The 16745-nt window shown below is 36.5% G+C and overlaps 1 protein-coding gene across 4 annotated transcripts in view; it reads left to right on the top strand.

Moving 5' to 3' along the window:
• LOC114047032 (spermatid perinuclear RNA-binding protein) overlaps positions 1–16745 on the top strand; it is a 136988-nt gene that overhangs the window by 83288 nt on the left and 36955 nt on the right. For 3 of the 4 annotated variants that reach the window (XM_027867693.1, XM_027867692.1, XM_027867694.1), the window contains exons 4-5: positions 1010–1175; positions 8821–8965. In XM_027867693.1, coding sequence (XP_027723494.1) covers positions 1010–1175; positions 8821–8965 — 311 coding nt within the window. Of the gene's footprint in view, positions 1–1009; positions 1176–8820; positions 8966–16745 lie in introns of those variants that run through there. The other variant, XM_027867695.1, reaches the window with a different exon arrangement.

Genomic DNA, 16745 nt, shown 5'->3' with positions numbered 1-16745 from the left:
GATTGGAAACTGAAGCTGAAAGAGGCTAAAGTATCTTGATTTATGTCTTGTTTTCCTAGTTAGCTTCTCGTGAGCAAGAACCATGTCTTATGCTTTCTTCCCCTATTTAATATTCCCACAGTGTTATCTGTTCAGTAGTTGAAAGCATCTTAGAACCACATACTTTTATAGCTGAATAGGACCATAGTGAAAGCAGTGCTCTACTTCATTGTGGTTTTGAGTCCTCTCTGTCATTTACTAACTCTATAACCTTGTGTGACAAGTCACAGGATCATAGAATTTAGTGCAGAGAAAGCTTAGAGATTGTTTTCTTCAACCTTTCCATTCTACATTTGAGAAACCAGACCCAGGGAGGTAAAATATTTGCCCCAGGCCATCATGTAAGCCACTGACAGAACTAGAACTCAGGTCTTTTGTTCCTTAGTCCTAGAGACTCTTTCAGTTGTCTTGTGTATTCTATTTAATCTCTTTTAAAAAATGTAAATTTTAACAGCAAGGAAACCTAACATTTTGGGTATAATTTAAAGATGAAAATAGTAATTCTTCCCCCCCCCTTAAGAATGAGATTCTTAAGAGCTCCAAAATGTCATGAGGTTGTAATGATTTCCAGGGATACTGTTTCACATAATCTCAAAATAGAAAAGGCCTGGAAGGGCCCTTAGGAATTAACCATTCTTTTTTCAGGTGAGGAAACTGAGGCCCAGAGTGGTTAAATTACTTATCCAAGATCATTTCATATCTATTCTGCAATAATCACTTAGTTTATGTTGATATTCCACTTTTAGAGCCCTATATCTTGGGTTACTTGTTTACCTTTGAGCCTTAGTTACCTCATCTATAAGATGGGTATTATATTTCTCTTTCTTTTCTGCTATACTCATAGAAAGCAGAATATTTCGAATTTTATTCTCCTTTGCATCCACTTATCTACTCCTTCGTTGTACTTCTAGACTCTGGAATAGCCTGGTGCTCACATGTAAAGATAATCATTCAAAATTTTCTTTTAAAGGGATCAAGGTGGCCGAACACTCTGTGGTGTAATGAGAATTGGCCTAGTTGCAAAAGGCTTGTTGATAAAAGATGATATGGACCTTGAGCTGGTTCTGATGTGCAAAGATAAACCCACGGAAACTCTATTACACACTGTCAAAGACAATCTTCCTATTCAAATTCAGGTGAGTTCTGTTGTAAAACTACCCTTCCAGGTAGATTTTACATAGGTAAAAGTGGTAAATGTTCATTCAAGTCAAAAAGCATTTGTTATGCATCTACTATATGACAGTCATTATGCTGAGCTTTGGAGATAGAAAGAAAAGCAAAAAAACCCTTCATTTCTTGCTTTCATGGAGCTCACAGCCTCATGAGGGAGACAGCATACAAACAACTATGTACAAATGAGATATACAGGATGTGTCGCAACAGTCTTAGTGCAATTTTAAGCTTTAATAGTTTAAACTCACTGATTAAATAAGATTAAATAGCTTAAAACTACACTAAGATTTTTAGGACATGTTGTATGTAAGATATTTTTTAGGGAAGGCAGTAGCATTAAGGAGGACCAGGAACGGCTTTTTGCTAGAGATGGGATTTTAGCTGAGACCTGAAGGGAGCCATGAAAGGCAAGAGATGTAGATGGGGAGTGAAAACATTCCAGGTATGAGGAACAACCAGTAAAAATGCCAAGTCAGGAGATACATTCTCTAGTTGGAGGAATAGTAAGGAGAGCTGTGTCTTGATTATTGAGTATGTGAAAGGGAATAAAGTGTAAGAAGCTGGGCAGATAGGAGGAGGCTAAGTTATGAAGAAAAGTCAAGAGGATTTCTTTGATCCTAGTGGTAATAGGGAGCCACAGAAGTTTATTGAATAGAAGATAAGATGATCAGGCCAGTGCTTTAGGAAGATCACTTTGATAGCTTAGTGGAGGATAGGGAGACCAACTAGCCAGTAAGTCCATGTGTGAAATGATTAGGACCTGCGCCAAAGTAGTGGCAGTGTTAGAGGAAAGAAGAGGGTATACTGGAGAGATAGTTGGAAGGTAGAATTGACAGGACTTGGCAGCAGATTGCCTCTGGGGGCTTTGAGAGAATTGAAGATAACACCTAGGTGGTGAGCCTGGGTTACTAGAGAATGGTGGTGGCCTCAGCAGCAATAAGGAAGTTAGGAAGAGGGGAGGACTTTTTGGGAAAGAAATTATGTTCAGTTTTGGACATGTTGAGTGTAATATTTCTGTAAGACATCCAATTCAAGATGTCCCGTGGGTAGTTGGAGATGTAAGACTGGAGGTTAAGAGAGAGGTTAGTAGGCTAGTCAGATCTGAGGATGACCTGAATAGAGGTGATGATTGAAACCATAAAAACAGCTACAATCAAGTGAAATAGTATTGAAGGAGAAGAGAAAAGGGCCCAGGACCCACCCTTGGGGGACACCCAAGGTTACCAAGGTTACAGGTATAACCTAGATGAAGATACAGTAAAGGAGACTTGGAAAGAAGCAGTCAGATAAATGGAAAATTGGGAAATAAGTGTTGTGAAAATCTAAGGAGAAGGGAAAATCAAGGAAAAGAAGATAATTGACAGTATTAGTGGAAAGGGTCAAGAAGGATGAGGATTGAGAAAAGGTTATTAGATTTGGCATTTAAGAGGTCATTGATAGCTTTGGAGAGAACAGTTTCATTTGGATGATGAGGTCACAAGCCAGACTACAGAGAAAACAAATATTTTAGGTATAGATCTGTGAGTAAGACATGTGACATAAAGGAAACTTGTGGTGATGTAAGTGGAGAAAATGTTTGCGAAGTTAAGGTATATACTAAATTAACAACAACAACAAACCTAGACTTCCTTAAAGTAGTTCTTTTGGAGTGGACTTCATGGAACTGTGGGTTCTATAAAGCTAGAAGGACTGGTGAGATGATTTAAAGCTAACTTAAATACATTTTAATTTCCTTGAGGGACTGTATAGCTTTTTATCTTTTATCTCCGGAGCTTAGTGTAATATTTAAGTACACATTTGTTTGAGTCTACCTGAAATAGTCACTTAACCTTTGGAAAGCCTAGAAGACTGGAGCTTTTCCAGGATAATAACTTATTAGCACTTTAATGTTCACTGAGCACTTTCCCCACAATAGCCTTGTGAGGTAGAGATTGCACTTATTCTCTCCATTTTACTAATGAGGAAATGGAGGTGCAGAGAGGGAAGGTAACTTGTCCATGGTCACACAGCTAGTAAGTACTAGTACTGGGATTTGAATATAGGTTTTATGAAATCATACTTCTGGAGCTACAAGGAACTGACTCCAACACTCTTTCACATTACACTCTGTTACTTTTCCTAAGTGATAATGCACATTTCTAGAGTGCTTAAGTACTCTCAAATCCTTTCCTCATTCTTTGAGGTCAGCAGACTGTTAGCCATATTTTGCTGATTATTTTCTTGTTTTGTAAAACTATAAGATTAATAAAAAGCATGCTTTGAGCTTCCTTTAAAGAATTAATGCAGTAATTTAATGACAGCTCCATCAGTTTTTTTTAGTGTAAAGATAATTATAGATTTTAAGAATTTCCCGTTTTGGAAACTCTGGAGTAATAATAGTTCTTGTTAAACAATCAAGTTAACAGGTGAGTTAGGTTAAGTGTTTACTAAAGCTCCTTCCAATTCTAGTTAAGTTAATGAACATGACATCCTTTACTCTTATTCTTTTATGTATCAGATACTCATGATTTCAAAACTGGTTATAGTAGTCAACTCTTCAGTTATCTTTTACCATTGCAGATGGAAAATAACACTCCAGAAAGCATAAATCATAAAATTGTTTTTTCTGTTTTCAAGAGGTAGAATGTACAGAGGAAAGAGTTGTAGGTTTGGTTTCTCAGGACCTTCGTTTGAATCCTGGTTTTGTCACTTTCTATCACCATGATCTTAGGCAAGCTAAGACTTAAATTTTGTGGGCCTCAATTTTTTAATCTGTAAAATCAGGTTGGACCAGATAATCTTTAAAGGTCCGTTCTGCCTGCAAATCCTGTTCTATTCTCTAGAATCTTTTTTATAAGAGTGAACAAAGCTAAAATTTATCTGAATATGATTTTCTCTGACATTCTAAGACTCTTTAAATTATAGGCATGTTGCCAATCTTGCATCATCGTAAGGAATGCAGGAGTTCTTTACATTGATGAAATCACAGATCTAAACCAGAACAAAACAAAATTAAAAATTCTTTTTACTGCTCCTCCTTTTCTCTAATGTGTCTACGGGAGGGAACAGACAGCATTTCGAAGAGTACTGTACTTGACATTAGGAGACAGAAGTTTCAGACCCAGCTTTGCATTTATTAGCTATGTAACATGAAGAGAGTATTTCTCTTCTAACTTGTCTAAGTTTGTCTTCTGTTCTCTCATCATAGCATTGTTATGAGGAAAGTACTTTGTGAAATGCAAAACCTTTATTATTTGTACCATCTTCTTTCTCTCTTAGGTTGTTAAACACTGCTGGAAAAAGTCAAAGAACATTGGTAACTGGGCCAACTACAAATTGATCTAATCTTAGCTGCTCCCTCATTACAAGCCATACTGTTTCCTGATTGACTTACACTTTTCACAGTTTCTGTTCTGGACCTATTCTTCTTTCCTCCATCCCCCTATATTAATTTCACTTAACCCTTACCTCTCAGCAGAGGACCTTGCTTCATGCTTGATTGAAAATTTTTGAGGTCATGCATTGTAATCTCTTCCCTGATTTCACCATCGTCCACCATTCTCTCCTTCTTTGTTCTACAGTCTTGGAAGAAAAGGGGGCCTCCTTGTCCAGGTTAACCACTATACTCTTGATCTCCTATGCCATTTCCTGTGAGCTTCCTCCTTTGAGTTTCTCCTCTCTATAATTTTCTCTCTTTATCTCTTGGCTTCTTCCCTGCTGTCTTCAAATAGTCAAAGATTTCTCCTGTCTTTGCAGAACCTTGATTTGACCTGGCTGTCCCCTCAAGCTATTAAGCTATTGTATTGTATACCTCCCTTTTACCTCCAAAATCCTAGAAAAAGTTTTCTGTCCTTGTTACCTCTACTTGTCATCTTCTACTTCTTAATCCCTTGCAGTCTTGCTTCCAGTGCACCACTGGAATGAAACTGCTCTCTCGTAGGTCATCAGCGATTTCTCTCTCATTAAATCCAACAGCCAATTCTCACTCCTCATCTTTTTTTGACCCAGCCGCATCATTTGACTCTGTTGATACTGATTCCTCCTGACTGCTCTGTTGTTGGTACGTTTCCCTATTCTGCTCTCTCCTGCTTCTCCTGTCTGCCAGTTCCTTTTCTGTGTCTTGGGCTCTGTCCTGGGCCCCCCTCCCCTTTTGATGATGATTATTAGTTTTATGGCTTCACCTATCATCTCTGCAGATTACTCCACGATCTCCATATCCAACTCTCACGGAACTTTTGAGCTCCAGTTCTACTTCTCCAACTAAAAGTTCTTTTGAACATATTCTTCTGGTCATATCCAGCTGGATGTTCCATAGGCATCTAAAACTCAACATGTCCAAATAGGGCTCATTCTTTTCCCTAAGCCAAACTTCTTCAGAACTTTGCTATTTCTGATGGGGTACCAGCCTTTGAGTCATCTAAGTTTTTAAGCTTGAGAGTCATCTTCAGCTTGTTCCTTTCCCTCATTTTCCATATCCAGCCAGTTGCTGTGTCTTGCTTCTACCTTCAGAATATCTCTCCTCTTCTCACTTACTTAGCCATCACCCTAATTTAGATACTTATCACTGACCTAAACTATTACAATTACTTTCTTGTTGGTCTGCTTTGATCCAGGTACTATCTTCTCTTTTCTTTCCCTCCCCAATCCTCTGCATAACTTGATATTCCTGTCTTTGATATCCTTGATTTAATTTGGCTCTCAATACTCATATTCATGTTGTCCTTTGACTCATCCCCTTGTATTCATATTGGGGTTATAACTTTTTTGAGGACCTTATTTAGATATCCTTCATTGCTTTGCCTCATTCTTCTTGTGTCTTCTTGTACTCTAAAATAATTTTACCAGACTCATCCCTAATAAAAAGGACAAATTTTTTTACCCCTGGATTTATTATACAAGTCTGGATGTATTTAAAATTTTTTGATCATTTGTTCAGAGTCAAAAAATCCATTGATTGGTAGAAACTATGGATGCAGTATAATAAAACTTTGATTCACTAGAATATTGAGGAAATGATGGGTTCTAATTAACTGATGGTAAACTCAAAATCCTATTTTGTTTCAATTCTTACTTTCATATGTCCAAACTAAGTCCATTTTCTTCCCTTTTATGATTATGAAATTTTTTCTAAGATCAAAAATTTTGCAGTTTCTCAGAGTTATCATTCTGAATATTTGGAAGTATGGTATAGGATAATGCTTTTTTAATTTTAAACACTGTCAGGAATTAAGAGATATGGAACGTTAGTAATAATTGTTACAACTCACATTTCTAAGAACTTGCCAAGTTTTTTCATTCTCACCAATTCTTTAAAATGGATTATATAAATATTATCATTATTTTATCAATGATGCTATGGTTTTGTCAGGTGAAATTGTCCCAGTTTGCATAGCTCAGTAGTTTTTATAATTGGATTTTGACTGGCTGCCTGACTCTAGGTTCAGTGTGTTAGTGTAGTGTAATGGAAATAGTATTAGACTTTGAACAGGGACGTCTGCATTTGAGTCCTGGTCCTAATGCTAACTCCCTGTATGATCACTCATTTTGTGTATCTGAGTCTTAGTTTATTCTTCTGTCAAATGACGGTTAGATGATCTTTGAAATTGTTTTATTCTAGCTCTGGTCCCTCTAATTATCGTGTGACTCTAAGTTTACATAACTTGGTTTTTCTGCCTCATGCATAGGGGATGTCTTTACTTTGTGGGGCTGTCTCATAAGAGATTTTTAGGTCATATTCTTTGGCCTTTTTGTCAAATGCTTTCAGTGTTTCTTTACTAGAGCAAAGATAGCCCATAGATATAAATATTACTATAGATATTGGGCCTGGAGGGACCTTGGAGATCGAGTTCCCTCCTCTCATTTGGAAATTAGGAAACTGACATCCGGGAAAGTAAAGTGACCTTTCTGGTTCCAGATAGCTAGTTAAATGACAGCCAGGACTTGCATCCTGACTTTAGTTCAGTACTTTTTTGTGTAGGTGTGCAAGAAGTACTGAATGTCACAAGCATGCCTTTATAGTTGTAATACATTGTCATAATTAGAAGGTGATTGCTATACTGTGCCAGGCCGTTAAATTATAATGTGATTTTTCTTTTAATATACAACATAATCATGTTTCCCTGTGAATGTCAAATGCCCTGTCCTGTAATCTTGAGTCTCACTAGTCTCTCAGCTTCAAATAGGGCACAGTTGCTGGCTTGTATTCATCCACTGAAAATAGATCACTATGGCTTCCTGTTCTTATTCATGTTCATATGCTTTTCTTTAAAAAACAAACAAACCCTGCTTAATTATTTTTATGAGGACTTGAAAATTAGTAGTTAAAATGTTTGAGAGGATCCATCCAGGTAAACTGCTGGTTTAGGATCTTTCAATGTAATTTATTTTTCAGTAATATATCCCCAGTAGTTTGAAGTGGAGTAGAGCCTTGGTGCAGAGAAAAGAACACTAGACTTGAGTCAGAATCCTTAGGGTTCTAGTTTTGATGATGTTAACTTTGAATAAGTCACTTTGCCTCTTTTGGCTTGTTTTATCATCTTTAATTTAAACTGGAAATAGATTTTCAATACCTTTCTCACAGCATTGATGAAAGGAGCAGATGAGACAATATATATGAAACACTTTGCAAACTCCTTTATAAATGCCAGTTATAATATTGTGTACTGTTTATTAAATAGTAGGTTGGACATTCCTATTTAGTAAAAAATATTAATACTCTGCTTTTAATGTTGATAATTGTTTCCTTCAGACAGCATCTTTGCCAGCCATTCAATTTGTATCTCTGGCAGTCAGGACCCACATGATAGCAAGGTTTTGTGGAATTTGGCTATAAGTGGCACAGTGGAAAGGATTGGGAGTCAAAAATCCTGGGTTCTAGGCCTACTTCTGCCAGTGACGCATTGTAGCACCATGTCTAAGTCATTTAACCCTTTTGGATATCAGTTTACACACCCATAAAATGGAGAGTTGGTCTAGATCTCCAAGATTACTGCCATCTCTATCAAGCTGTGTTCTGATGTTTGTTACAGTACTGACATTTTCTGTTCAGTAATTCTTGGGTACTTTAATTAGGAATTTTGACAACCAAAGTGGGGAGAAAGAAAGGGAGGGAAAGGAAGGAAGAAAGAAATAAGCATTTATATAGAGCCTACCACATACCATGTTACTGTCCTAATCACTTTTACAAATACTATTTCATTTGATCCTCATGACATCCTGACAAAATGGGTGCTAAAATTATCTCCCTTTTACAGTTGAGGAAACTGAGACAAGCAGATTAAATGACTTGATCAGGGCCACACAGTTCGTGTGTGTCTGAGAGTGGATTTGAACTCAAATTTTCCCTACTACAGGCCCAGCAGTCTATCCATTGCATCACAAGCTGCTTCTAACCACAAAAAAGAATATTTATTTTTTATTTTGTACCAAGTAATTTAGAAGAAAACAGAGAAGCTAGGTGTTCATTATTGATCAAACATTTGGAGGGCTTCCTCACTTAAGCACAATAATGTCATTAACTGATTGTTGCAGGTTGAGATCCTTTTATATATAGTACAAACATTCCTTTTTTATGTGATTTATAATTCTAATTAATTGGACATTTTAAAGATCTTATTTGGTGACTTTCAGAAACTTACAGAAGAGAGATATGAAGTGGAGCAGTGTATAAAAGAGGCATCTATTATTATCCGAAATACAAAAGAGCCCACGTTAACGCTGAAGGTGATACTTACTTCCCCTCTAATTAGGGATGAATTGGAGAAGAAAGATGGAGGTATATAAAGCTTTTTCTTTCCCTTCTAATTTTGTTTACATAAGACTTCTGTCTCAGATGTTGTGTTGGCAATGTCATATAGGTTTGGGCATATAACTGTTCTCTTTTGTCTTATGTTTATGACATTAAAAATAACCAAATGTGTATTTTTGCATATTTGGTAAAAGGTTCAGTGTAGAAATGTATAGAATGTTTAATGTATGAAAAATCCTGTGCTTATTCTTAGAATTCTATCATGACTACTATAGCTTTAGTAGCATTTGAGGATCCTGTCTTGCTTCATTTAAAATTGCTATGCATACTTGGTAGTCATTTAAACAAACACATCCTGACTTTGGTTAGTATGATGGATTTTATGGTCTAACAAATTCCTAATATATGTTTTGATGATTTCTTCAATAAGGACTGTTTGTACATCACCTTTTTAAAATTATAAATATTATCTTCTCAGCTGTAGCTTAGATCCCTTAATCATATGTATGTACAATTTTACTCATGTGTGTTTATTTTTTAATGTTAAAGATCCCACTTGTGGGGTGAGTTGGAATTTATTTCTAAGATTTTTTATACGTATTTCCTCTTGGGAGATTTCTGACACTCCATGTAGTGTTCTGAATTTATCTGCAGAGATTAGTCTTCCTGATACCTTCTTAGTGTTTGAATGCCTACCATGTGTTGGATATTGGGGGACATCCAAGAGTGGCTCAGCACAAGAGAGAATGGACATCGTTAACCTTGAAGCTATGTGATCGGCCAGGCCTGCACCACATATAGTCTGTGGTATATTGTGCAGGCCTGTTTTACATCCTCTAAATTTTCTGTGGGCCACCTGAAATCTTTTCATGGGCCATAAGCGGTGTGCAGGCCAAATGTTGTGCATACCTGTGATAGGCTGTTCCCTTTACTACCTTCCCTCTCCAGTCCCTTCACCTCTACCCTTTCAAATCCTTATCCATGGAGATGATCCTGGGATTTCAAAGATTATACCAGTGAGTTCAAGCTGGAATTTCTTTGAATAGGGGTTCAGTAATGAAATGTGTCTCTTGTTCAAGAATCATCCTAGCTCAGCATAGAGTGAGCTGAGTGTAAATGTTAACAGATTTGACCACCAGGTATTGAAACTTTGTCACAAGAATTCATGAAGACTTGCTTCTGATTTGTGGAGAACTTCTGATTCGGGTTAGTGACAGGAATGCACACAAGGATGAAAAGATCCTTTTTGATTTCAAGGGTTTTTTATCTTGTCAATTTTTGCTTCTAACTTCACTTTCTGTCCCCAGTTTTGTTTTGCAGTATTACTGTTTGTCAGACCTTTGACCAACTGGCTATTTTCTGTCATTACAGCATAGGCAGTTGGGTTCATCTGGACCAACATGGGGAATTCCTTGTTGCTTTCTCATCTGTAGATGTGTCATATATCTTTTTGCATACCTCTCCACCCAAAATCCCAATTCAGTAAGAAATATTGGTCAGTTTCTCATTCAGTTTCAAGTAGATGATGAGGGCAGCAGAGACTTATTTCACCAGTTATATTAAGCATTTAATATTTTTTAGTTGTGAGTATTGGGCCATATGTGTAGAGTTAAGTAAAAGTCTTTGAAATTTGAAATCTTAAAATGAGCTTTATTCTAGTCAATAGATATAAATCAGTTGCATATGTACATTTCTTACTATCATTGTCTTTAGAATCACTTTAAAAACTTGTGTTAAATGACTAGATTTTTTTTTTCTAATAGCTTTGCAGTTCATCGTGAACACTAACCATGTAAGAATGGGTCTGCAATGTCACAATTTTTATTAGCTCTGGGAAACTTGAGAGACCTGACCGCTAGAAAAAACTTGAACGTTGTTAAGTCAAGGGAGTGACTTTGTATTTTTATTTTGGGATCCATTCATTGAATTCAGAGACATGAGATGCCATCTGATGTTACTTGAAGCTAGTAATTTCTGTCTCAGTACAGTGTTAATTAAATTGCATGACAGCGGAGCTGTGTTTAATTGCTTTCTGTAAAATCTTACAAGTATGATCGACTATAGAGCTTTCTGAAGTTCAGGCCGTGATGCTTTATTTTCATGGAGTTGTGTTCTTTTACTTTGCCTTTCAAAGACCTTTTTAAAAAGTCTTAATATGAATGGTAGAAAACTCTGGATTGGGAGTAAGGAGATTAGAGTTTGAACTGGTCTGCAATTTAAACTGTTTGTACTTTGGCAAATCACTCTCCTTTCCGGGCCTCGGTTTTCTCATTTGTCAAAATAACGGTGTTTGTCTTAGGTCCCTTCCATTGTCTAGTCTGTCCCTTTGTAGACAGTTAATATTTAAGTTTCTATAAAACTTATCCTTACTATACTTGATGTAGGGTGGCTTCCCCCCCCCCCCAAAAAAATGTGATGTAGAACAGAATTTTGTTTAATTGTAGGCTTAAAGACTCCTTCCAGGGATACTGGTTTACTAAAGAGATTGAACATTCCTATTTTTAGGATGGTTTCACCTTTGTACTCACATTTTTGTGGCACTTAAATGTGTATAAAACATATTCAACAACTCTGAGGTAGGTAATACTGATATTATAGCCATTTTGAGGCTGGGGAAATTGAGGAACAGAGGGGGTCAGGTGCAGCAGTAATTAATTGGAGCCGGAACTCATTCTTCGGTCTTCTGATTTGAAGACTAGTGTTCTTTCTCCATTATAACAATCTATATAAAAGAGTTTTTTGAAATGGAGAGAGTTTAGGACAGCATTTTAGTGAGGGCACAGGCTATTTAAAAAAAAAAAAAAACTTAGTCGGATCTGTTGGTCTAGAACCAGTTCTCCTGAAAATCTTTGGAAATGAAAGGAATCCTTTCTTTGCCATTTATAAAAGTTGTCCATGAGGTGCCCCAGTTCTCTTTGGTTGCTTTTTGTGTCCTTTGTGATTTGCTTGTTGTGGAATCTGAATTTCTCCAGAGGTGACTCTTCTTTTGAAAGCTCCAGGGGCAGCTAGGTGGCGCAGCAGATAGAGCACCGGCCCTGAAGTCAGGAGGACCTGAGTCCAAATCTGGCCTCAGACCAAACACTTGACTCTTACTAGCTGTGTGACCCTGGGCAAGTCACTTAACCCCAATTGCCTTTAAAAAAAAAACAAAACAAAAACAAAAAAACTGAAAACTCCAAACCAACTTGAAGGATTTAGGGTGGTGGAGTTGGGGAGTTGTTAGGAGGAAGACCCAGGAGTTTATCTTCAGTTTTTCTATCTTCTATTCAGGAATCCCTTGTCTCATCCTTGGCATAATTTCTTCCACCTATTACTAATAAAAGGACATGAAACCTCTTCTTTCCTTCTCAAGACTAGAGTGTTCCATGACTCCATAGGTCATTTCCTAAGTTTTTTTTCCTGTTCGTGACTTTCTCATAAATTGGTTTCCCATTAGCTTGATTTCTCTCCGTCTGCCTCTTATCACAGACTTGAATGAAGTCTGCATCCAGGGAAACAGTGAACAGAGATTAGTAAAATTTTGCTAGTTTTTATACTAGCACATATTTTGGCTTAATATAAGGAAAGACTTCCCAACAAGTAGAGCTGTTCAAGAGTGAGATGGACTACTTGCACTGAAAATATTTTGAGTGTTGATTAGATGGTCACTTGTTGAGAATGCTGAGAATGGTGATGTTGTAGTCATATAATAAGCTCCCAAGAGAAGAATGAGGTTGAATGGTGAGAATATACAAAGAGGTAGATTTTGGCTTAGTAGAGTGAAGTATATTTCTTTATTGATTGAGTTTTCTGAAAATGGAACTTAATCTCTTGTGCTGGGGGGTAGGTGGGATATAATAACACGGACATAAATAAGCACTGCTAGAATGTAGAATCAGGCAAAGGAGAGATCAGTATAAGGTAGGGCATTAGAAGGAGTTTTATAGATGAATTGTTAGCTGAGGCTTGAAGTCATTGCAAAAATAAAGTGCAAGAGTATTAAGCTAAAATCATAGATAATGATTTATTGACCCCCTTCAAATTATGGTACAGTTATAAGCCAGACATTCAAAGAAGCTAGGGTAATAGCTGTGGTTTGGGTTAGAATAGAGTTTATCCATTGTTGGATAGTGTAGACTACCAAAGGTTTATGGAGAAGTTGACTGAGTGAATCTGACTTGAATTGATACCTGACAGGTTTATACTTTGAGTATGAATCCATCCCAGGGTTGGATGGCAGTTCATCCAAGTCCAGGGATCTTGGAGACAAAATTTGCCACATTATTCTGTCTTCTGGTATTCGCAACAGTTGATAAGGAAATATTACAAACAATATTTCCAAAAGGCCTTTTTATGTATCTCTGCTAGGTGCAGACTATCTGGTACTGCTTGAAGTAAAAGTCTTGTAGTAAGATAAGTCAGTAAACAGCAATTGGTATGAAAAGGACCTGGGTGTTTTTAACATGAATTGTAAACTGTTTGTGTCAACATTGTGATGATGATAGTTAAAAAAAGGGGGGGGGGATTTTCAGCTGCTTTAGTAGAAGTCTGGTTTGTCGAATTGGGAGGTGAGGGTAGGGACATATTGGTGATTGTAATGCTACCCTGTGTGGTATTTTCATTTTACAAATAAGGAAACTGAAGCTTAGAGAGACTGAGTGATTTGCCCAAGATTGCGTAGTTTGCAGTTGTCACAACTGGCAGTAATAGCTTCCTATTCTGGCCTTTGGATTAAAAGACTCTTGAATCCTTTATTGGTTGTGCTAAGAATTTGTTACTGGCGTGAAGAGTTAATAATTTTTACTTGAATATTCTCTGCCTCTGCATCTCTGGAGTAACATATTTAGTTCTGGATGCCACATTCTTGGTATTTTTTCAACTTGAAGTGTACTTAGAGAAGAATGTCCATCACTTTAAAGTATTAACTTGAGGATGAGTTGAAGGAACTTGAGTTGTTTAGCATTAGAGAAGGGAAGACTTTGGAGGAACATGATAATATTTTCATGGACTTTTGTGTGAAAGAGCAACTAGATTTATTTTGCTCGTTTTCTGGAAACAAAGAACATATGGTAGATTGACAGGCATGCAAATTTCACCTATATGTAAAGAAGAGCTTTCTAAAAGAGTCTTATATTTGAAAGTGATCTCAGAAGCTATTTAATACAACTTGTATCTGAACAAGAATGTAAGCTTTCCAAAAATGAAATTACTTGACATTAGAGAATTCTTTGTAGGTGCTAAAGTATAGAGACCCAATAACCACTTGTTGGGTGAGTCATACTTCAATTAGGATTTAAACCAATCTCTTCCAACTTTGAGATTCTATGAGAAGATAATTGTTTTCTCTGATTTCATCTCATCACAATTCTCTTGCTATATCTAGTTTTTCAGTTGATGCTTTTTATATATATATGTATATATATTCACACACACACACATACACATACATGTCTCTGTATATGAGAGAGAGAGAGAATATATGTAGGGGGAGAGAATGAAAATATAAACATACACAAATACCCACACAAACATATACATCTATATATGTGTATATATATGAGTTCTTTGCCCATAGTAAACACTTAATAAATGCTTTTTCATTCATTCATAGTAGAAAAATCTGATCATTTCTTTGCCTACCCTAAGCTAGTTAGTTCCACCCAATGCAGGAAACATTAAACCCCTGGTTATATGTAGAGCTCTTTCTTTGATACTGAGTAAGATATAAGTTTAGGTGAAAGACAGTCCCTTTTCTCTTGGAACATTATAGTTTAAAACATTAGCTGTATACAGTTCAGTTTATTCCAAGTTGTTAAGGAGCCATGGAGAGCCTAGTAGTATGAGTGAACAATCCATTTTTGAAGAATATGGGCTACAGATGGCTAACTGCCATCCTTAATCAGGTTATGTTTATGCTTTATTTCTTCTTATCCATAGCCTAACTTTTTCTTGAAGAGGGCCAAGTAATTAGCATGCATGAAGGGGATTGAGAGAAACTGACCAAGATTTCCTTCTTGTATGGTTTGATTCTAGTGATTAATCTAACATCTAACCAATTAAAACATGGTTAGACATAATGGACTTCACTTTCAGTGCTCACATTGTTCATGAATGTGGTATGTGCCTTCATGCCCTATCCATCAGGTTGCTGAATAATATTTCTATACCCTCTTCCCTATTCTTCCCCATCTTCTTCTTCTTCTTCTTTTTTTTTTTTTTGCTTTGCTTTTAGTATATTTTTCCAAAATAAAGTCCAGGGTGGAATTGCAGGTGAATTAGTCATAATAATAACTCACACTTGTACTTTCCTCAAAAGTGCTCTGTGAGTCAGGCAGTATAAATATTACTCTCATTTTATAGATGAAGAAACTGAAGCTCACAGAGGTTAAATGATTTGTCCAAGGTGACATAATTGGCAGTTTTGAGGTTCCAGTCTGGGCATTGAATTAAAAGACCCTTGAACTCTTCGCTGGTTATGTTAGAATCTGTTTGTGGACTGAAGTAGCAAGGTTTCTACATATGTACTCCTTCCCTTAACCAGTAAGCGTTTATACTTTTGACCAAGAAGCAGTTAAGATTTAGTGGACTGAATGCAGAACACTGAATTGGGCATCAGAAGTTACGGGTTCAATTCTTCTTCAGCCGCTCAGATGCATGACTTTGGACAATATTGATTTTTCTCTCTCTAGGCTTTGGTATTTCTTTCCTATGGTTGTATTTGGGTCCTTTTTTTTTTCGTTCTCTAAAATAAGGGTTTTGGATTTAGCTGATTTCTAAGATCTTTCCTAGTGTTGAAATCTTAACATGATGTTGTGATACATATTTCTGTTCACTGATCGCTGGAGAAACAATCAGTAGATGATGATTTTGGTAGAAAATCTTACTAATAAAACAGAATTCTAGAGCTTAGGGGAAATATTTGCCATTTTATTTCTTACCACCTCATTTAATAAAGGAAAGTGTCCTAGAGATGGGAAGTGACTTTGCCTTGGTCACACTGCCATAAATTAGCAGGGTCAAGAGTAGAATTCAGCTCTTCTCATTTTTGCTTCATCATATTACTTCCTCAATAATTCCTTGAAGTTGTTTTCTTTTAAAAGTCTGCTTTTTCTATTTAGAAAATTGAACCATCTATTTTGAAACTTGTTCAGTAATGGAAAATTGGAATCTTCAGAAATGTTTTGTTGGGCAAAGCAGTAGTAATTGCTTTTTCACAATCATATTAAAGAAGTTTTATTCAAGAACACATGCAAGGTTGAAGACTGTTTACTTCCTGAACCAGGTAGTCAACAACCTAGGCACATGAAATTTTGCTATAATGTTACATTGTGTAAACTAAATTAGGAGCTCACCAGTCTGCTAGTGAGACGTTGATTTGGAGTCACAAGACCTGAATTCAGATCACAGATGTGCCATTTAGTGTTGGACATAATTCACTTCACTCTGAGACTCAGTTTTCATATTTGTGAAATGAGAGTTGAACTAAATCTTCTCTACAGTTTCTTCCAATTTTGAATTACTCTAATCTCAAGTTTGTGGCAGTCTTTTTTTTTTTCTTAAACAGATTGTAGCCTCTCAGTTTAATAGCATCTTAGAGATGAAGAATCTCAGAGAACATGGAGTCCAGTTTCTTCATTTTATAGATGAGAAACCTGAGGGCTAGAATGATGAAGTGACTTCCCAAAATCACATGAGAGGTAGAAGCATCAGGATTCTAATCCAGGTCTTCTGACTCTTAAATTTAGTGTTAAACCCTTAAATGGGTTGGTCCTATAGAGACCTTATAATATTGTCTGTGAAGTAATAGAGTAAGCAGTTTTTTTTTCCT

The sequence above is a fragment of the Vombatus ursinus genome, unplaced genomic scaffold, assembly GCF_900497805.2.
Source record: "Vombatus ursinus unplaced genomic scaffold, bare-nosed wombat genome assembly UNPS02014786.1, whole genome shotgun sequence".
In the NCBI taxonomy this organism is placed as follows: Eukaryota; Metazoa; Chordata; class Mammalia; order Diprotodontia; family Vombatidae; genus Vombatus; species Vombatus ursinus.
The sequence above is the reverse complement of the archived record's forward strand: the minus strand, read 5'-3'. Positions and strand labels throughout refer to the sequence as shown.